At 42.6% G+C, this 23,198-nt stretch overlaps 1 protein-coding gene and 1 long non-coding RNA gene across 6 annotated transcripts in view; both read right to left on the bottom strand.

Annotated features, from left to right (window-relative positions):
* ZNF704 (zinc finger protein 704) overlaps positions 1-2,930 on the bottom strand; it is a 111,416-nt gene extending 108,486 nt beyond the window's left edge. For 4 of the 5 annotated variants that reach the window (XR_009957678.1, XR_009957677.1, XR_009957679.1 and 1 more), the window contains exon 1: positions 2,685-2,928. Coding sequence is in view for 1 of the 5 variants with exons in the window: in XM_062570250.1 (XP_062426234.1) it covers positions 2,685-2,927 (243 nt within the window). In the remaining 4 variants the exon portion in view is untranslated. Of the gene's footprint in view, positions 1-2,684 lie in introns of all 5 variants that reach the window. The other variant, XR_009957680.1, reaches the window with a different exon arrangement.
* Positions 2,931-5,129: 2,199 nt separating this feature from the next.
* LOC134136362 (uncharacterized) lies at positions 5,130-10,252 on the bottom strand. The gene is made up of 3 exons (XR_009957484.1): positions 9,836-10,252; positions 9,208-9,241; positions 5,130-5,794 (listed from the first exon to the last, which is right to left on the bottom strand). It is a non-coding gene; the product is annotated as an uncharacterized LOC134136362 (long non-coding RNA).
* Between the last annotated feature and the right edge of the window lie 12,946 nt (positions 10,253-23,198).

Raw genomic sequence — 23,198 nt, 5'->3', positions numbered from 1 at the left:
CTCAGGCACCTTTTTAATTAATAATTCCAGTACAGGTTCTACAATACATTCATCTACACTTTTACCCACACTGAACTGGGCTACTGCAATGCATTCTGTGGAAGTGATTTTGTGAAAAGCCCATGAGCCCTCAGCTCTAAAATGCCACTCTACCACAGGGCACAGAGGTCACGTGTATACATGTGTGTCACCTCTATCAACACCACACAACAAAACACTGCAGGCTTCTTTTTAATCACATTATATGGGGAGAGTATATTCTAAAAGCAGTACCTGAATCACTTCAAGTCTGCCTTAGTTCTAACGCTCTTGCTCTGTAGTATATTTGACACTCTATCAATTAATGCACTACCTCAACAGCGGGTATCAGTTGAGTTCACTTTTGTCCATAGACCCTAACTCAAAAGTCCTGGGTCAGGGAGTCAAATGCTCCTGATCCTATGCCAGTTCTCAGTTTGTCAAGAATCCAGTTTCACTGATATATTGACAGATATATTGTGCAAGGCCTATTATTATCTCATAGTTTCGCAGTCAGTTCTCTGCATTCGTTTTTATCTACTTTATTCACTTTTAATCTGTTCTTTTAAAAATGTTTAGAAGAACTCTTAGATTAAGCTTTATGTACTCCTACACTATCATTCTCTAAAGAAATAAACATAAAGCAAAGATGCTTTCTTTCTTTAAAATGTTAAATTATAACATTTTCCATTCTTTATGGTACTTAAAGTGTAAATATAGGAACCCAAATTTGAGTATATCATGACAGTTAGAAATATTCTTCCAAAGACAGTAAATACCAGCACCTAGTTATTGAACTACAATGCACAGAAGATTTGACTCTATTTTGTATACTAAAAGTAGCCTGATACACATTACTCCAGTAATCTCATCTATGAGGCAGATTTACTTTCCAGGGAAGTAGCTACATGTACTTATGCGTATATATGCTCTTCAATGCAAGACAGAAACCCCAACTACTTTAACTTTTATTAACAGGCCTACTATTCAAAAGCGTCAGTGCTGACAGAAAGAACTGTATACTCAGATAACCCATATTATATGCAGACTATAGCTATGTAACCCAACTGGTATTTCAGATTACTGTTCTCCATTTGAGAATTCTGCATTACTTTATTTTCCTGTTAAATACAAAGGGTAACTTTCTCTAAGCCTTCTGCAATATCGACGGTCTCAGCGCCATTGGGAGACTTGCGGCACCACAAGCCAAGTTCAGTGTCCTTCATCCTTAGGCTGTGGTTCAAGCATCAGACCTATAGTTTTGTAGTAACAAAGCAGTCACAGTGTCTCAGCGCTTGGAGGCCTCAAGGGTATGGATGGCCTGACCCATCCAGACCATAACGATGTGTCACAGTATTTGACAATCTCACTGAACAGTTACTCAGAGAGTCCAGTGAGCAAACTTGGCCACTGCTGTACCAAACTCATGGAAACAATACAGAGATAACTCATATTTCTGCTGTTTTTCTTTAGCTTTTCTTGTGGATACAGGGAAGACTCCAGTGTCAACATGGCACTGCAGTAAGACCTAGCTCTATTGCCTGTTAATTAAGAGTTATTACGTAGACTCATACACCTCTATAGTCCTTAATCACAGCGTATCTATCACATGAATACTCTGTAGAGCTGCACATAGACTGAACTCTACCACCCTGGGTTAGCCCCAAAGAATGGTAATTACAGAAACTCCCTCATGATAAAATAATTAAGCCTAAATTTGTAGGACCTCTGCCTGGGAACTTTCAGCCCCAAATTCATACTAACCAAATAAACCAATTTGAGTTAGGCCTCCACACAGTATTCCAACATTTATAAACTTTTTATAAATACGGTTACAAAACAAAAATATAACTTAAATCACTTACTTAAGCACCCTTACTGTGGTTGCCTGCTAACTGCAGGATTCCTCTAGCGCCCTTCCCAGCACTGCGCACCAGGTAACACGCACACAGCTCCAACTCTGCTCCCAGAAACATCTTTGAGAACGGCCAAGTCGAAAATCTCGACCACCCTAACAAGCCTCGCGCCACGCACTTCAACCAAGTATTTATTCAGCCTCAAACTCTTTCAAATATCAGCAACTCCCCACACATTTATTTCAACCACAGCACGGGCCGTTTCGACCGCCCTCTCAGTTTTCGTTAAAATGTTTGTTTGGATGGGTTTTCTTTTTAAAGTCCTGAAGAAAAGAAGAACAACAACGGGAAGCAGGGCGACGGCTGTCCGCGGCGGGCCCCTCGCTGTTGCCGCGCTGGCGGCACGGAGCGCCTCGCTTCCCCCGCTCGCCGCGGCGGCACCGGCTTCAGCCGCTTTGCGCGGGACTTGTTGAGCGCGGCTCCGCCGCGGGGAGCCGCCGGGGCAGCGCCCCCCCCGCCCCCGGCAGGCGCGGCGGTTGGCGCGGCGGTTGGCGCGGCCGCCCCGCCCCGCGCGCGTGCGGCTGCCGGCGGCGGGTGGGTGCGCGGCCGCCGCGCGCTCCCTGCGGCGGCGCGGGGCGGCCGCGCCAACCGCCGCGCCGGCCGGCGCGGGGCACCCACCTGCCCCGCCCCGCGCCCTCGCCGCCGCCGGGCAACCGGCAACCGGCACTCGCCGCCCGGGCCCGCCCCCGCCCTGCCGCCGCCGCCGGGCCCAGCCCCCGCCTCTGCCCCCCCTCCGCCCCCGGGACGTACCTTCAGGCCCCCCCTGAGGGGGCCTTTGCCGTGGCCGCTCAGCGCCGGCGGGGGGCTCGCCACGCCGCCCTCCTCCTCCTCCTCTTCCTCCTCCACCACCACATCCTCGTCCTCCTCCTCCTCCTCCAGCGCCGCGGCGGAGCCTTCCCGCCGGGGCGGCCTCCAGGCGCTCTCGGGCTTGGGCGGCCGGCCCCCGTCCGCCTGCGCGGCCGCCGGCCCCGCGCTCAGCCGCCGGCTGCCCATGCTGGAGCGCTTGGCCAGGCGCCGCGCCTGCATGGTGCCTCCGCCCGGCGCGGCCGCCTCCCGCCGCGCTCGGCGCAGCCTGCGGGCAGCGGCCCCGCCGCGGGCGCGCGGAGGCAGCGCCGAGCCGAAGGGGCGGCGGCGGCGGCGGCGCTCACCGGCGGGCGGCGGTGGGTGTGTGCGGCGGGCGCGCCGCGGCCATGGGGGCCCGCGGGCGCGGCCAGGCGGGCCCGCTGCCGGCTGCCGCTGCCGGCGCGGCCGCCCCGCCGCTCGCCCACCTGCTCCGGCCGCCCTGCTCCGCCGGCCTGCCCGCCCGCCCGGCGCGGCGCGGCACGGCTGTCGGGGCGCGGAGCGAGCGGGATCCGCTCCGGCTCGCCCTTCCTCGCAGCCCGACGTCCCCGGCACCAAAACCCGGACTGGATTCCCGCCGTCCGCGGCTACGCCAGGCGCTGCGCAGGGCGCCGCGGCCCGGGAGCTGCGCCCGCTCGGATACGCCGGGGTCGCGGGGCGCCGCCCCGGCCGCGCCGCGCACCCCGCGCTCAGCCCGCCGGCGCTGCCCGCTGTTGGAAGCGGCCGCCCCGCTCTGGGCCCGGGAGGGCGGCGGCGGCGCGGCCCGCGGGGGCGGCCGGCGGCGCGGCCGGAGCGGTGGCGGGGCTGGGAACCCCCAGCTGCCCCCGAATCTGAACTGGAAAGAATGGGACTGTCGGGAAGACAGCTGAGACGAGACCGTTGTTTCCGAGATGACAAGCCGAGACAAAGCGAACCAGGATGGTTAGGGGAAAAAATTCTCATGTTTAAATTTTAGTACTTCTGCACTTTAAGCTTTCAAATACCTTTCTGATTTTTTTTACATTAAATTATTTTGTTTTAAAACTTAGGGGGTTAAGTTGTTGCAATAATATATACATTTCTACATGGCTTCTATACCATTTACTTCAACCTGAGATTAAAGTTCTACTTAGGAATCTCACATGCTTTTCCTAACCTTTTTCTCTAGAAATATTTTAAATTTTCATTTACATGTTATTCCTGATTCTGATATATATATATATATATATATATATATATATATACACATACACACACTCTTCTGTTCCATTTTCAGTGTTTAATATCTTTCCCCACATGCACTCTTGTTTTGGGCACATGTTAACACACCAAGCATACACATATTATGTCAGCATGGAGCCAAACTTCACTTCTAATACAAGGTTAATTTGTCACTGTCAGACCTAATGATTTCTACTGATTTTGAAATATAACATGCTGTGCTCTCTATGCAGTAAATTATACAGAATATAGTACCCATTCTTACAGAAATAACAAGCTTATTTTTGGTAATGAATTTACTTCTCATAGATAACTGTGGAAGTTGTTTCATTTTTCAATTTGTCTTTTGAAAAAAATCCTGCCCCACAAACCAGTTGTTTTCCTTAAATCTTTCAGTTTCCAGAAACCTTATATTTCTGGAAAAGATCCATGACAAAACCACTGGCAGATTCTAGTGCAACGGATTTTCCAGTATTATTTCCGCATACATCTAGAAGTGACATTTGCAGACATTTCACTGTGGCTTTTATGGGTAACAGTTCGATGTTGCTTCAGCCAATTTTATTACCAAAGTTTAGCAAAACTTGACCAAAGCCTGTGGTAGGTATGCCTGCAGGTGCATTGGTAAGAATCTGTCCGCTTGAAACTTTGCAAGTTTGAAAACAGTTGTTACAGGAGAGAGATTCACTCGTCTCTTTTTTTGTGTGTGCCAAATATTTAGCTTCGTAAGACCTGGTTAGTGGATCAATTGTTATTTTTTTAAGCTGTAGCTATACAAAGGATGAATTTGTGAAAAAACTGGCAGTGGATACATTCTTTTTTGTTTTATTTCTATGTTGAATTCAGAATTAATCATGAAGATAAAAGTTATGTTTAAGGTTTGCTTTAAACATGAATTCCACCATGAATTTAAATGGTATTCTCAGTTCCTTCACACTTATACCTCAAAGCCGTAGATATCTAGAAATGGAATTACTCAAATACCTCATTATTCAAAGTATTTCAAATACATATTATTTTAGTATTTTAGTTTCAAACTAGTTGTGATCTTCTGTGATGGCCTAAATCCACAGTATTCCATATTATAATCATGACACTGAAGGTAACATTCCTACCTGACTTCTGCTAGGATAAATATAAAGAAACTGCACAGAGTTTTTCAAGTATCTCTCTGTTTTAATTGTGGCACAAACAGAATCAAAATTGTAAGTGATAGCTACAATGGATGCATTATCACTAAACTGGATTATATATGCTAGCGTGCAGAACACAAAATAAAATGGGGACTGTATGATCTCCTGTAGAAAATAATGAAGTATACTTGGGCCTGTACAAATCAGAACATGCCTGTTAGCTTTAATGAAACCTCAGAATTCACCCTTTTTTGAACTTTGCATTCAGGTTGTTGGTCATTTTTTTTCCAGCATTAAGTTTATGATACAGATGACTTGACACTTATTGGTCTAATGTTTCAGTGGATAAAAGTAAAAGCACATACTGTGAACCAATAATCAAGCTTTTAATTGTCAGCTTAACAATAATTGTTTCAAATATTACTAACTGAGTGATGAAGTGTTTCTTTGGTTTGGCAGGAGGGAGAGGAAAAGGTTTAGAAAGGTTCCTGGAGACAATGAGGAAGCATCTCAGGCTGCCGGCCTGCAGGAGGGGGCCTTGCTCCTTCTGCAGAGGTTGCTCCACACCCCAGGTGCTGCCTCTCCTCTCCTGGGACTGTGGCAGGTCCAGGCTCTCAAAGCTGTGCTGGACAAAAGGCAGCTCTGGAACAGCTGTGCAGTATGGAGGAGGAAGGGTGTAACCAAATCCTGGTGGAAAGGAGACATGGCAGAATAGCTTTGGGGTCAGGAAGGAAAAGGAAGGGTAGTCCAGAGTTCACTGGGGAGGTGGGCAAGGCGATCCAAGAAGGGATTTAGAGAAGAATATTTATTTTTTGATTTGTAACCTGAGCTGCTGAAGATTTTTACTCCTGCTAGGTTATCAATGCAATGAGAAGCCAGTGTTGACAACTCTACAACAGATTGGTTAAAGATTTCTAGCACTTTCCAGGCAAGCCAGATTGGAGCTGTAGTAAGAATAACTTCTCTCACAGTGTGTGATAAAAGCAAAGGAAAGAAATGACTGTTTGCTCCATTTCTTTCAGTCTGTCTGACATGTAGTAGAAATAGCATGGATACCTGAACTCATACTGTCCTTTACAGCTTCTCAGGTAAGTTGTAGTATGAGAAAGTTTTCTAAACAGCCAGTGAGTTCTAGATACAATACTCTTCAATATCTTTATTCTCCTATATTCACAGATAGTTAAGCCAGACATAAACCATAATCTATTGGCACCATTTTTCTCCCCTCAGATTCTGTCTTAGCACTCGGGGTGAACCACTGAACAATTCTGGCACAGAGCTACTTCCTGACATCTAGTAAATTCTTGTGATATACAGGATAATATGGTAACACCTAGATAAACAGGGATATTTGAAGACTGTATTGCAGCATAATGTTCCTCTAAATAAAGTTTAGGCTGTGACTGTAATAATAGCTGTTTACATGTCAATGATTTCTATGCTTATTAGAATTTAATGTGCACATTCACACTCCTTTTGTGTATATAGCTTTCCATCATAGCAGAAGTGTTCCAGCTGCTTCCTTGTCTTTCACCTTAGCAATCAGTTCATATTGCAGAAAACAAATCTCTATGTGCAGATCTACAGATATATTAAAAAAGACAGACAATTCCATTGATAAATGTATAAATATATATAGACATATACAGCCCTCCAGAAGTTCTTCTAGAATGATCTGTGACAACCAATTACCGCAACAGCTTTACAGTTCATCTTGAATAAACAGTCTAACTTCTTTCAGTAGATCACCTGGGTAATGCTATGTACTAACCACAGAAAAATACTAGCTTTCCCTGGCACTGACTCAACTAATCTACACAGATAAATTTCTGGTAAGAGTTTTCTTATGATACATATTTTTCCAGATGTTTTACACAATCTATCTTTCAGCTAAGTACTTTACTCTCAATTTCTAGTATAATTATTTACTCCTCCCTTTGATGTTCTGTTCTATTCAGCTCTTGTTACTTTATATCCTAATCATGACTGAAGCTTGCCTGATACAAAGCTGTGGAAAGAATCCCTTCTGCTTTGAAAAATGGGTTCTTTCCTAAGGCTCAGGGAGGCACTACTCAGTACCTCTCAGTAACCAGTTACCCAGTAACCATCTCACTTGCTGGTCCCAAAACTGTCTCTGTGAGGGAACATGATCAGTCAGCTAAGAAAAGCTGCCAACAAGCAACAAGCACTAGCCATTCTAAACTGAAGGTGTGCTTTTTGTGGTCAGAGGAGCAGACCACATTGCAGCATATATTTATTTTGCTGTAGGACCCAGAAACTTGCCTTGGCCATCTCTCATTTTCTCCCCCCCCACACACACACCATTTTTTTTTAAGTGTGCCTGAAAGGAAAGAATGCAATTCTTGATTAATTTTCTTTAGTCTCTGAATAATTTTTCCCCATGTCCACAAATGACAGCTTTTTATCACTAGAGGCAAGATCTCCTCTCTCATCTCCTCCCAGACCGATGCTATACTTCAGTTTCTTGCCTCTTAAAAAGTATAGCAGCAGTAGGAAGCAAATAAACCCTAAATTTTCTGCACATTTAATCACCACGTTTTTTATAACAAAACCTATTCAAGTAGTCATTCACTTTGTTTTTTCGTGTGCAACAAATGTAATTGTTTGAGCCTTAGGATTCAAACCAGCATGTGCATTAATCGTGTGTGTGTTCCACTCCTCTCATAATCCCAGGCATTTGAGCCCCTGCCAACTTCTTTATTTGGGGACCTGCCTTCTCCACACCCCCTTTGTAAACTTTGCATTTGTTTTGCTTTATAGTGATCATTGAAGTTCTCACTCCAGCTGGGAGGACAGTCAGGCACCTTCAAGAACAAGGGAATGATTGACAATATTAGGCAGAAAATTGTCTACCAGATGCTGCTCAAAAGGAGGGGTGGCAACCTTCTGACCTCCTTCTCAGTAAGCAAAATCATCGCTTCTGTGACATGCCTCTGCCCCACTCATCAACCGGGTGGGGAGCACAAGGTCACTTCTGCGTCTGGCTGTTGTGCAGTGAAATTCCACCCTGCAGCTAAGGCTACATTTTTTTGCTTGAAGGAGGTTCCAATGCCAGCCATGCGTCGGAATGAAGTAGCAAAATTCATCAGCGATTAAGCATTCCTCTTTTCAGTTACTGCTCTGAAACATTTACGAGTTCTAAATAATCTTACTGGTACGGAAAGGAATTCCTGGTAGTCAATCCTTGGACTGTGAGAAAATGAACATTAGCTAGAATGGCATGTCTTTTTTAAAACCTCTCCCCAATGTTTTCTGTTGTTCTTAACTGAGTCAATAATTAATTTCACAGAACTTACCAGATTTATGTCTCTTAAAAAGCTTTGTTTCCCAGAAGAACTGGTCAGCTCATCAGTTTCATAATAGAAATAATATAATGACTATGGTTCACTTTTTTTTTTTCAAATTAACCACTCTTGAGAGAGACTGTGGGATGATTTAGTAAAATTTAAGACCAAAACTTGGTCTCCACTATGAATGGGGAAGAAAGAAAAAGAGAGGGAAAACACTCTTTCTTAACAAAAGTAGCACAGGACAAATAAAATGCTTTTTCATTTTTTCCATCTATTTTGAGCACAGAGGCAGAAAACATAGGCCTGTCATTCAAATGCTTAAGCACATGCTAGAAAGTATATATATAATATATATATATACACACACTTTCTAGAAGCATATGCATATATACATGTATGTGTACATAAATATATAAGCTATTTGGAGGTTCTGAAAGTTGCTTGTATTCACTGATGTAATAATAGAAATGTCTGTTTATAATGACATCAGAATTAAAGAAGGATACAGAAAGATGGTAATTGAAATATTAAATAACTGTATTCATTAATTGTCTTAATTTAGGTGGAACTTCCCAAGCAAGTTAAATTAAACACGTTAAAAACATTGCAAGACTGGGCACTTCCTCCTTCTTACTGAAGTGTGAAAGAAGTCAGCTCAATTCTTAAAGTGAAGGCTGAATTTGCAAACTAACAGATAAAAAAAAATTGCTCCTTTCAAAATGCACCAATTAGAGCAGACATTCATGAAAACATAAACATGTTTTCATGACCACATAAAACAGTACTTACAGACTGATTTTTTCATTGAAACTCCACTGTAAATCTGTAAAAATGAAGAAAAAAATACCACTGTCACTCAATGTCAGCAATAAAAATATGGAATCCAATAAATTAAGCAATAGGTATAATTTTAAGCAATTTTGTTTTGATCATCTTGGTAACTATCATAGGATAGTATAGTTTTATTTGCATAAATTCTTAATACTCCAGGTGAATGTGCTCTGCTTTGAAAACACATTTTCACTTTGCATACCAAACCCACTTCAGCCATAAGAGCTCTTCAAATTAACTCCCACTGCCAATCAAAATTTAAGGGAAACACCAGATAGCCCGATAATTCATGAAACATGTAAACCATAAAGATCTTTTAATTAAATCAGATGAAAGCTAGGTCACCAGTTTGAGACTAGGAACCCTCCTATACTTTGGGTTGTGTATATTCCCACTTCCTAGTGATTACACAGTTCATTGAAGCTGCTTGTTTTGTTGTTCAGAAAAATCCCTCGCTGGAAGATTTTTTGGAGATGCCCTTTCTATTCAGCTTCTTAGGAGGAGAAAAGGTAACGGTTCTGACGGCTCCATTTTCTCCTCAATAAAATTCAGACCAAGTCAGCTGTGGATAACTTCTTTTGCTCACCTTCTCGGTCCGCTTTGGGAAAAACCTCCCCCACGCATACACGGGGGATCTGGTTGGCCTCCTCCAGCCTCTCACACCCTGCTCTCCCCCATAAAACACCACAGCGCCGGACAGACACAGACCACGGTGACTCGCTCGGAAAACCGACTTCTGTCCCCCAGGCACAGGCCGTTCGCTGTCGCATTAAAGACGAGCGCAGGCGGGTGCCCGGGTAGCCGCAGTGCCACTCCCCCCGCAGCGCTCGTACTGCTCAGCCTGGGCGCGGGAGGGCCCTGCCGCCTCCCAGGGCCCTTGATCCATGCTCCCGCCCGCGATCCTGTTCAGCTTTTGCCTCGGATTTCTCCGCCTGCTGGCAGCGCGCCGCCCGTAAACATGTGCGGCCCTGTCAGCGGGGCCGCCATGCGCGCCCGCCCTGCGCGCCGCGGCCCAGCCGCCGGCGGCGGCGCGCGCGGGCCGTTGGCGCCGCGGCCGGGCGCGGGGCGGCCGTTGCGCAGCAACGCGGGGCGGGAAGCGGGGCGCTGAGGGGAAGGCGGCGCGGGCGGCGCGCTGTGGCGCTCGCGGGGCGCGGGCGGCGCCGGCTGCGGCGGGGGCACGGCTGGTTCGTCCGAAAATGGGAGCCACAAGTGCTGGGCTCCCGGGAACGGCGTGAGCCGCCGCCGGGCCCTGTGCGGGAGCTGCCCAGCCGCTATTCGTAGCTGCGTGTTTCCTCCGCGATGGCGGAGGTACGGGGCCGAGCTCTGCCTCGGACTCCCTTACGCACCACCTCTGCAAACCTAGTTCCTTTATCGCCCCTCTGTTTAGCCTGTGAAGTGTGCTCTTTCCAATAGTGAGTTGTTAAAGTTGATTATAAATAATCATCTTCGAGCCCCAATTGCTGAAAACAGAAGGTTGGGCAAGACTTTCAGCTTCCTTTTCGGTGAGGACGTAAATAAAGCCTGTATGCATCATTTGTGGAAAACAGCTTGGAAATCTGATACAAGTAAACAAGCAGTTGAGAAATAAGCATGTGAAGTGACCCAAACTATGTTCAATCACATTTCATATTTTTTAAGCTAAATTTCTTTAACAAGAGCTCAGTTTATAACTTCAGGTGATTCAGATTGGGGGCAATTTGTAGTCCACAAGTCAGCTCTTTTGCATAATGCAAACTGTAAACGTTTGATATTAAACACATTGAGAGGTTTGGGTGGAGTGTGAAATGCAGTGAAGTTCCAACCAAATATGGTAAGTTCAGTTCCTAAATGGCAACAGATCTCCCAGGAAATAGCAAATGGTCTTAAATTCCACATACTCACATGCTCATTCATTTCTCTGGTTGGTGGTTAGGAGGTTGGTTTTGAGTTAATACAGTGCAAGAGTCTGCCATAGATGTCAAGATAACAGGTTTTACTTGAGGAGCTAGTCTAACGGAGTATCTGCCTTGCCTGGGTTAGTCATTTGGAGCATATTACCTAGCTAAATGAATTCTCAGTGCAGAAAACAAATGCAGAACGAAGAGGCTCAAGAAAACATTGTATGGAAGGAGCAACAGGGACAGCAGAGCCTGGAGAGTATGGACTAATGGCTATAATCACAGAAGGACAGCAAAAGAAGAGTGGTAAATCAGGATATCAAGTAGTAGAAATGAGAGCTGCAGGGCACTGATTGGTAGCAGAGATGCTGAGGAAACTAAGAGTTGTGTTTCTAATACTGATTTCTTCATAGAAATTTTTCTTTGAACACAACTCTTCATAGGCAATTTACCAGGATGAGAGTGAAGAGAAGAAGTGGGGAGTCCAACTGGCATGATGCCTCTATGAAAGAGGCTTTAGAGAATTACTGTTGACACAGATGAGTGTCATATAAATGTCCAGTATGGTTTGTGGAAAAAATCAGGTCCTTCCCTTTCTGTGTGTCCATTTATGTGATCACATTTCCCCTTGTGCTGTTCACAAGTTTAGCTGGCTACAAAACCCAGGCATGTGAAATTGAGGACCTAGATAACCATTTTTCTACGGTAGTATGAAGTTATCCTTACAGAATAACAGACTTCCTTTCTAGAGGAGAATTAACCTCTTCTACCACAGAACATTAGGTGAGCAGTCTGTCACATGAATTATTATTTTAAGTATTTTAAGTTTAATAAAGTGTAGCATAGTTGTGTCGAAAAGGAGATTAGTTAACCAACCACATCTATCCCTCCTAGTTATCTGCAACTAGATTACAGAGAATGATACTCCATCTGCACGTGCATTTTGCAAACTTACTCTTCTGTTATATTCTTTATTTTGCAAATTGCAGACATTGAGATGAAGGGTCTATAATTTCCTAGCTCGCCTTTCTTTCCTCTTGGAACACTGGTGCTGCACTGGCACGCTTCCACTTTGCTGTAACTTCATTTGAATACAGCAAATTCTTTATTATGATTAACAAAGGGCTGCTCTCTGGTCTGCTTTGAATCTCAGTCTGCTCATGGAGATTAGTAGATTTTGAGCAATGCCAGTTCACTAAACATCTCCACCTCACTGATCTCAAGGGCATTTGTGACAATGGGTATACTAGCCATTTTCATGGATGTTGTTGCCTTTCAGTGGATAATACCTTGCTGGTTCTGCTTTCCACCACTGTTTGATTTCCCATCCCATTCAATGGGATTTGAATTCAAAACTTTCCTTATGCGTTGCTTCTTTGAGATGTGTAAACACATGCAACCTTCCTTCGCCTCTTTGGTTTTCTTTTGTGTGAATACATTGTAAGTGCGTTTGTGTATTCTCTTCTTTTACAGGTTAGAAGCAAATAAAACTTTCTCTCCCGAGGAAAGATTGACAAGAGATTGTTCTTCAGTTGAAAATGAAATGGTTTTAGAGTAGGGAGATCCCTACAGTTACATGTCCTGATGTAGCTATGTCTCTCATCTGGCAGAAGGAGTAGAGAATAGGCAATGGTAAAACCTTAGGTGACATCAGTTTAGCTACCCTATTTATTTTTTCATACCAGTGTCTCCATTAACCTCTTCAGCTGTTAGCAGGTAACATGTACAGACTTAATTTAGCTCTTAAGTCTGACTGAAGTATCTGACAAGTGCACTTTAAACTGGGATCATTTCTCTTCAAGTCATCTGTACAAAATCATTTTTGTAAAGGTTTCTCTCAGTTCCATAAGAAAATAAACCTCTTCCTGCCCCTGTGTAGCTCACCGTTTGTCTGATTTACTGAGAAAGAGATATACTAGAAGTAGATGGGAGTGTGTTTCTGATGATGTGATTTGGGTAAAGTAGTAAAGTGCATGCAGTGAAATCTACAAACATATGCATCCCTCATTTTAATTTCTAATTTTCCAATTAAAGCCATGGGCACCAGCCACACTAAATGTTGCCAATTACAGAGTCATCTTTTTTTTTTTTTTTTCATTAGTGATTCCTAACCACCAGAACATATATGTTTTAGAGCCTTTCTTGCCTTCAATTTTAAGTTGTGTTTCTTTTCTGAAATGTAGATACTTAATAGGAAAGCTGCTTTGTGTAATCAGAGCTCAATGCTTCTGCATACCTTGCATTTAAAAATAATAATAAAAAAAAAGTTTAGTAAATTCTTTCTTTTTTTATGCTACTCTGTAAAGCAGGCATACAGATAAGATTTTCTAATGGATGGAGATACGAGGGTGAATTATGGATCACTTACGGATTTGAGGGTTCTCGCCTAACTGGGGAGGGGTATGTGGAGCAGGAATAAAGTGAGGCTCTACTGCTCTTGATGGCAGAGGAAGCAGCAGGGGGTTCAGTTAGGGAGATCTGCAGGTTGCTAGCTCAGCATGGAACTGCAGGCAGTCCATGCATACACAGTATGGAAAGTGTTTGAAGTCCCTTGCTTCACCAGTACTGTGAAACGGTGATGATGTAGCAATTTTAGGACAGATCTGAAGAAATAACTGCTATTTCCATTTTTTATACCCTTATTGGTGAAAACATAGAAGAAATTAAGAGGCTGAGAAGGAAAGCAAGTGGAACAGAGATGAGGTTTTTCATGCAGCAGAAGCAGAAACATTAGATTTCTATCTACAGTTGTCGAAGTGACCTGAAAGGTCATGCTAGCCAACTTTGGAGAAGAAACTCATTTTATAAATGAGAACAGCATCAGGTACTATTTTTGATTTGTGCAGATTAGTGCTCATATTGGGAGCTCAGCAACCCCTGCATTGCATTTCCATTATGTGATAATGCTGTGTCCAACATGACACCAAAATATGCTCGGTTTGAACGCAGGCCAATTGACCAAAAAAAAAAAAAAGGCTGCTTTGCTCTGTCCAATAGGATCTACATTTGCTACTAGTATATGTCAGCTCTGACGTTCCTTATTAGCCTCTTGTTGCAGAATAAATGCTTATAAATAGTTTCAACTATGAAACTGAATTTGCTTCTTCCACTGGCATGTTATGTAGCACAGATACTGTGTTATTAAAAAACAATCCGTTTTCATTCCCAGGGAAGGAAGAAGAGGTACAAGAAACTGTGCTATCATACTTCGTATGCAAGGAAGTGTTTGGTGATGAAAGCACAAATACTAACTATCAAAATCTGATCAGGAATTTTGATTTTTAGTAGATTTCAATACCTGAATGTGCAGCCTGATGGCTGTCTGATATGTCACTTGAGGGTTCCTCCAGTACCACCAGGTTTAGGCATGAAACAAAAAAATCTTCCATTTGTATACTTTTTCCTCCTGCACCTGGAATAGAGCATTACCATTATCATCTCCTAAATCAGGAAAGCATGTTTACTTAGAGGATTCCCTTATTACAGGACCTTATTTTCCACTTTTATTTCAGTGAGCAGAGTAGGCAGTAATAGAGAAACAGAACCAGTAGTTGAGAAGGTTAATATATTTGCAATTTGGTTTTTATTTTCACTAGTGTTAGTAAGAAGTACCATGTAACTAAATGATACCTTATATTGAGCTTTACTACTTCATTTCTGTCAACATGTTGAACACAACCTTGTATAATAAAGCAGGATCTCTAAGGAAAGTAATCAATTTATTTCTCCTTCCTGAAAATTTTGTAAGACAATGAGTAGTATTTTATCTTAGAGAGAAGAATATAAACTTTCAGAAATACTGGGCTAGGATTCTGGAAACAAACAGACTCTTTAAACTTTGTGTTGATGCCAAGTCAAACTGCTGACTTCTCTTTCAACTGCCTTAGGAAAACAGCAAAGTCCATTAATCTCCAAAGCTTACTTTGGTTTCCGAAGATTGCACATGGTGAATTCCTTATTAATCTGAAGAAGTTTACTAAACTAACTTTCTCAAAAAGATAAAAAAGCAAAAATATTCAGAGCTCTTAGCTCACAGAAAACCCAGATTCACCAACACAGACGTAATGCTTTTTACTTCTCCTGCTACTTGCTCTTACTTCCTAAATAATGCTGAAAAAATGTATAGATCTGGACGTTAGTCTCTTTACAGGAAAGCTGCTTCCAGTTCAGGATTTGGCTATTGTACTCCTAATCCATGTGCAACATAGAGTATCATTTGCTGATGATATTTCTGAGGCTTCTTTTAGGCAGACCTTTCAAAATCTATCATAGGCCTATACTGTCTAAACTATTATATATGTGTAGTTTCTCACTGGATCAGCCAGGGCACTTGCTTGTATGTATAATGCACACACTGACATCAGCGACACAGAAAAAAAGAAGCAGCATAAAAAAAAATTGCAGGAGAGTTATGCTAACAATAGGCAGGGAGAAATACCATGAAAAATGTGTTCACCGGTAGCAACCTATCCGGGAGAACTGTTGTCACTTCTCTTTCACTCTACCTGCCAGATCAGCCTAGCTGTCAGCCATGGACCACTTCCACCTGGTGATTTTCCGTGGGAAAGAGATCATAGCCTTGGGCTGTTGAGTCTAGGGTAAGATTTCACTAAGGGTCTTAACATTTCACATGTTTTTTCCACAGCGATCACATCCACCACATGATGTGAGGTTTTCCTTGCAGCATAGCTTGGCAAGGATGTACTAGATACTACTCAGTGGGATTTTATAAATATCTCATTATGAAGTGTTAAAGTTAGGTCACTCCTTATGGCGTAACTCTGGTCTCTGCTACTCAGGTAGCCTCCTCTAACTTTTGTAACCAGACACAGTGTTTTCATGTGTTTGTTTTGGGCTGTGCGGCACTGGGATCACAATACCTATGGATTTATACAGCTTCTAGCACAGGTCACATTGTAGCTAAAACATCGTTTAGATGTCAGCATTTCCAGCTGAGGTTAAAAAAAAAAAATGCAGACCTATAATCCTCAAGTTCTAATTATGTTCCAGCCACCTTGATTACATTCTAGTGAACTGAGCTGGCCTGAAAATATCAGCAATGGCAGGAGACAGTATTATTTTGGTGCATTTGTTCCCTCAAAACATAATTAAGCTACAATTTCTGTATTTTTGACAGGGGCTGGGCCTGCTGAAGTTTTTCCATTGATCAGACTTTTCAGTTAGGCAAATAGCTCCCAACACACGCACAGAACATTTGCTTAACAATGAAGAATTTCAAAACCTGTTCCTGAAACTTGGTAGCATTAGACGAATGCCAGAAGGATCGTTACTGAATGTGCCTGCAATTTTCATTGTTAGAAAAGAGCAAGATGATTGAATAAAAGGCAAAATTTTTCCATGTGCATGTAAGCAATTAGGAGGAACAGGAGATAATAAGGAACGGACTAATGGGGTTGTTTTGGAGCCAGAGCTAACAAGTAGTACATGGTTCATCACATGGCTAATGTTGTATAGTGATTGATGATTTTGCAATCAGAACCCACATAAAGAGGGAAACAGACTGTAAATTAAATGATGGAACATTTCAAAAATGGCTTGGAATTGCAATGCAATGATCAAGAATTTACCGAGAAAGACTTATGCCCCTTTCTTAATAAGCTGCAGCAATTCTGACGGAAGTAATTAGAATTCTGACAATGTATTTGTTTGAATGAAGGATTGAGTTTGACAATTAAAAATAGCCTGTAATCTGCTTGTCACATAGAGCATTCTACTAATACAACCTCATGGTCTAGTGCACCAGTATTCACAGCAAATTACTTTCAGTTTTGCTGTGTTCTTTAACTACACCGAATACAAGTAACTGGAGAAATAAAGTTGTTTTATTATGACACTGCTAGTTAGATAGCTTTTGCAACTGAAAAAAAAGGGAACGTGGCTTAATGATAGATTTTTAAAATCAATGTCGCACAATGATTTACATATCTTTTTGTAGACATAATAGTAAAAAAGAAGAGAGAAGAGGAATTCAGTTCTCTTCCAGCTTTAAAATCCTTAGGTCGTCAGGGCAGTTCTGTATGGTTTCCTCCAGCCATTTATTGTGATTCCTTCCTGGAAAGCTTCCTCTCCTCTAGAAGTGAAGCATTCCTTTTAGCTTTCCCAGAAGAGGACCAGAAGTGGAGAAAAGGCTATATTGAAAGTAAATTACAGCAAGTTACTTGGGGAGATAGGTAGAATTCTGGTAAGAAATTGGACCTAGTATGAGCAGACAGGTACCAAAGAGTCTATGCTAATTTGAAGTAAACAAAATGTCTCTTCTTTTGGTCAAAGTCAATCATATCTAGCAGATACAGGCAGATCAGCAATACAAGTACAGATAATAATTCTGACACCTACAGGAAACATAGAGTCTTTTGCAAGCCTTCCAAAAAAATTGAGATGAAGTGTTGAATTTATCTTGCCTGTGCTTCACAGCGCATATGTACAGATTCCATTTGTGAAGACCTAATGGCAGAAGTTTCTTTCTAGCATCAGGTGTCAAAATGCAGTTGACCTTTTTCTCGAGGTGATTCAGGATACAGTACAACTCAAGGAGGTTCTGGACACACTTGTTCTACTAATTGAAGACTGTTCTGGACAGTGTAATTAACCATTTCTCAAGTAAACAGTGAATTTTCTTCCTTCTGTGGTCATTTTGCTGATCACACAACCCATCAAAACACCATTTTTGATTTACTTCACCATTTCTGGAGCAACTCTAGTCATTTCAGATTCCAGGGAGAGGTTATCCCAGCAGTGACTATACACAGGCAGATAGAAACTGTACTTTAAGTAGCCTGTGTGGGTCAGTTTGGGCAGTTCTTACCTTGGGGAGAGTGGGCCTCATCCTCACAGGAACTTCAGAAACTTTGCTAAAATCTTTCTTTGTCATTCTGTTTTTAATGACGACTTGTTAGAAGCTTCCTTTCTATGGCTGTCTCCAAGCTCAGAGAGACAGGCATGTGACAACTCAGACTAAATATGAAAAGAGACATGTGGGAGAATGTTACAAGCTCCTGACTGTCCCATGATTTTGGTCATTAAACTAGTAGTGAGAATTTATGGTGTAACTGCATGCTTCAGTGGTGTCTTTAATGCTTTTTTTAGTACGATTTTTTTGTGCAATGTTTTTCTCTTAAACCTCCTTTGTGTGATATACATGTGCTTGCACACACACATACACACACAGACATCTACTGCAAAATTTTCTGAGATCCCTTCTGGATAAAAAAAAAAATACAGCTGTCACTGGTCAGGATAACATGTCCATTAAGTGATAGCCCATTTCATGCAGACTCGCTGAAGGAGGACTTCTAGACTACATTCTGCTAATCTGAAGTTACTCAGAAGCTCAGATCCGCTCCTGCCATAGACAATTTTGTCTTGCATCTTGTTTTTATCTTTTTATTTAGTATTACTTTATTCAGCTTTGCTGTATATACACACTTTCTAAATAATGAGTATGCATTAGAGTCAGGGAAATAAATTCCATTAATGTTCATAAAACAGCCAAATGTTCTAAAGATGGGCATGACAGAAGCACCCAACAAGGGCCTTAATAGTTATGTTTTCATAGCAGAACTTGAGAAGCATGTGCTAAACAAAGGATGGGGCCACATGCTAAGCAGTGGAAAAAATAAAACAGTGACTAGCTGCTCATTAAGTGAATGCTGTCTATTCTATGCACTGGGTAAAACAAAGAGGTAGTGGAGAAAGACATATGACTTGACTGTGTAATTAAAGACTTTTTCATGATATAGGCACACAAGGACGCTAAATTAAGATTATGTAGGCAACCTTACCTCAGGTTTTTTCTAACCTTCCAGTGATTAACTTAGAATCACTATAATGCTCTTCTAATCCAAGGTTATGTATGATGCATTTATTATATACAGATCCTAGCATGATCTTAGCTGCCTGTGGTAGATAAGGTTAACATACATATCCTAGTTGGAATTTTCTGGTAAAAATACTAGCTATACTGGTAGTAAACTGCTAGTTTTGCTTTACCTTGGATTTAGTTGTCTGCTCACCAGTGACTGAGTGGCTCATCTGGTTGGAGGACTAGGCTACAAACCATAGGCATGAGTGTAGAAATCAAAATTATATGTGAGCCTGGGAGCAGCGTGTGCAAATGCATGGACCATGGCGTCTGCTGTTATGCAGATAGGCAGAGTCCAGAAAACCCAGTGAAACAACATAGCAAAAACTTCCTTCTCTTACATCCTAGTTAGTGAGTTTGCCTAGCCATGATTTGACTCTGATACTGTATTTTATAAACTTCTCGTAGATTGGCTGTATTCATCACGGTGCTTTCCAAGAACTGCTTTATAGAGAGAAAAATGGCTATCAGGCACTGATTCTAGGCAAGAGATGATGCTTGCTGGTGAGTATTGCAGTGGTTTGTGGGGAGGGGTGCAGGGGCAGGAGCATCCAGTAATTAGTGCAGGCACAATGTGATCTATTTCATTAACTGTGCTTGGTATAGTATCAGTCTTTCTGAAGCAAACAGAAAAAGCTCTTCAGTGCGGCTTGCTAGGTTAAAGAGCACTGACTGCACTGTCCTCTGCAGCCCAAACCCAGGCAACACTTCAGAGCTAATGATGAGGAATCCATGTGCCACCTGCAGAGCTGCTCTGTGGAGCAGCAAAGTCAAGGAGCAACTAGAAGGCAGCCATTCAGGATCTGTATAAACTGCCCCGTTCAGTTCCTGGAATACGTTGTGGGAGTTGGCCTGCTATCAGCACTGGTAGCTTTTACTACTGCATGTGCTGTTAGCCCAGAGAGATGCTTCTCTTCCAGTTCTATATTGTCCCTGCACTTCTCTGGTGCTGAGAAATCCTGTAGATGTGCTAAATGGTACATTTTTTTTTCTCCTGTCAGCCTTCAGACAATGGTTCTCAAAACTTCTTTTCATTGAAGCAGTGGTGTCTGGTTTGGGGACCACTATGCTGGCCAGAACTAGTGGAAAGGCTTGATATATGTGTGATGGATTATGCAGCCAGGGAGAGGTCATGATGCTGTGCTTTAGCCATTTACAGAACCATCTTTGAGGGCAAAGGAACCAATAACAGGAGCGTTCCTCATTGCCTCACTCTTTGGGAACATCAGAACTACAGCACAATCAGAGGAAACTTTGCCTGTTTCTCCTGAGGATGCCTGTTGCAGTGAGACCATGTGATGTCTAACATTCAGCTAGGAAAGCTTAATAATAGAAAGTCAGCAAGCTGTTACAGCCTTAAAGCCCAAGTGTGTATCAAGTGAGCTAGATAGGCCTTTTGTGGGGCACGTGATAGTACAATGGGACAAAGTATTTCTGTCCACTGATAGCTTCCAGATGTGGACTGCCAGATATGACTGACCCAGAAAAGCAAGTCTCCAGCTACTGCAGTGGAGAAAGTCTCCTCTAGCTCTGAAATCAGTGATCTCAGCCAGTCACCTCAATAGCAACTGTGACTGCTGTACACTCGCCAGAACCAGACTGAAATCTAGGTTGCAAACAGAAGCTATCTTAAAGATGCTCAAAATTAAATGATTTTTTTTCAAGTCCAGATTTGCAGAAACAAGACAAGCCCTTGGCATTGAATCTAAGTACTGAAACTTTTGAATTCAACCTGTCATGAGTGCTTCACGCTCTTATTATGTTGTCAGGGCTAGAGATGACTTTTGAGGGCTATTGCGCTCACATTTTGCAGTTTATTTACATTGTGGCTTGTTTTGTACAAGGCCTGCAAAACTATGCTTAATGAAAGAAAAGCCTGGCAACGCAAGGAGAAATTGTAAACAACCAGAGCGAGCACTTTGGCCTGTATACAATAGACATGCTAGAACTCAAAATAGCACCACGGATGACCAAAAAAAAAAAAAAAATCCACAAGCAATAAGAACATTGTTTGCTTTAAGAAACACTGAGTATTGTTTTCAGTTTCTGGATTAAGCCCATTCCTCCCCCCCCCCCCCCCCCCCAAAAAAAAAAAAAAAGAAAAAAAAACCACGTTTTTACTACCAAACTCAAGTAGGGAGGCATTGTCAATAATTATCATGTTCTGCCAAAAAGCTAGGAGTGGGAGTGCAAGAAATGAAATAACACAGTCCTCCAAAACTAAGAACGCCATCCTCTCCCTGTGCTTTTTCTCTCCGTTTGTCCAAGTATAGGAATAGCAGCTTTAATGAGCAGCAACAGAAATTCAGGAAGGCCAGTCCCAAACTGAGAGCTTTTGGCAACACTCCCCCCCACCCCCCGCCTTTTGAGATCCTTAACACATGCCAAAGCTTTCCTCTTAACACTTGCCAGGGCTATTGAATGCTGAAGTCAGTGTTTTGAACTTAAAACCTTCCAGAACTCTGAGACATCTGAATGCTGGGTGCTTGCTGCCCTGCTTATTTGCCAGAATCTAAACACGACTGAAATTTTAATCATTGATTTAGCTTTGGAATCTTAAAAATTAAAATTAATCCTGTCCATGTTCTGTCTTTTCCTTTACTTCTACCTCTCCTCTCAGCTCTTTCATCCCATCAGGCACAACTAATACAGTCTCTTATACCCAGTAACACCCACCTTCTTCCCATTTGGAACAGAAAACCCAGTGGTCTCCCCAGATAGTCATGCTTGTCCAAGGTTGTTCCTGGGAGACATGCTTTTATGTCTTCTCAGTGGAGTGATGGTATGTCCCTTGCAGCACAAATATTGTTCACAATAAAATGGGCAGGACCAGAAGCTGATCAGTAGGGGCTATGACTAGGCACAAGTATGCGTTTGTTTTATATGGCCTGGTCTAAATACAATAAAGCTGTCCAAGCTCACTGACCCTGGGAATTGTCCCTCTTTTCAACCTTTTGCTACAGGAATTGTTCATCAGGTATAGAAATGGGTTATGGACTTACTGGCATCATAATGGTAAGCTTTTTATTTCTGGCCCCAACATGGAATGCAGCTCATGAATAAAAAATCGAAGGTACCTTTGCAGGCATGCAAGAGAGCTACAGGGGGCCCCACAACCTACATGACAAGGAGGATACCACACTCAGGAGTACACTGAGAAAGCCATCTAAACTCCTGCACCCTGTAGAGAGCAGGAATGGATTCAGAGTCTATCACGCTAAGGGCTTAGAACAGGTTGTTCACTTTTTCAATATGGGGATGTAAGGAAATCACACAACTGCAGTTACTGGTTAGGCTGTCAGCTTCAAGTCTATACTGTGGATCTAGTACACCTGGTCCTGCTTCATTCGACAAGAGAGGTGAAGAATACCCTCATGCCATGTCACAGAGTCATTAGAGAACATTGCTGAAGCCAAGGAGGTGGCTTTGAACCCTCTTTCCCTGGTTATGGAAGACATCTCCTTGGCAAGCATTTAACCAGAAAACTTTCCTACTTCTCTGGTTGTGCTTTCAGATGGGAATAACTGTCCATGTCATCATTTTTACAGTGAACTCAAGGATAGCAGGTTGCATTAGGTGTTCTCAGAGCATGCCTACTGCATCTGTGTCCTTGGTAACATGATCCATCTAGTTCCTGGATCCTAGTGGCCCCTAACTACTTAAACCAGGTATCTAATTACTTGGATTATATTAGTTCTGGGATAATTGTGCAAACATTTAGGGGACTTACAGGTCACATAGGGGAACATCTAGTGAATTTATGCATTTCTGGAGCTAACCAAGCAGCTGCTAAACAAACAGATCTGTATTCTTAGTATGTAAGTTATTCTTTGGGCCTAGCCTCAAGCCTAATATGCTGGAAATCTACCAGACTGCATCTCTGAAGCCAAGAACAGTCCCTCACAGCAGAAACTGCAGGGATAGGAGTCCTGCTACAGTGAATATGTACTTAAGCAAAAACAAACAAACAAACAAACAAACAAACAAACAAACAAAAAAACAGATGTAAGAAAATCCTGGCAGAAGAAAATTTCTATAGCTAGTTCATCTGCATCAAATTGTGATTCTACAAAGAATCAGTAGATCAGGATCACGTAGATTAGCATCACCCTTTGTGAGATGATAGCATTCTTACTCTTTTTCTCGGTTGAAAATTTACTTTATGGAGGAAGAGGTGAATTAACTTCATC

The sequence above is a fragment of the Rhea pennata genome, chromosome 2 (genome assembly GCF_028389875.1).
Source record: "Rhea pennata isolate bPtePen1 chromosome 2, bPtePen1.pri, whole genome shotgun sequence".
In the NCBI taxonomy this organism is placed as follows: domain Eukaryota; kingdom Metazoa; phylum Chordata; class Aves; order Rheiformes; family Rheidae; genus Rhea; species Rhea pennata.
The sequence above is the reverse complement of the archived record's forward strand: the minus strand, read 5'-3'. Positions and strand labels throughout refer to the sequence as shown.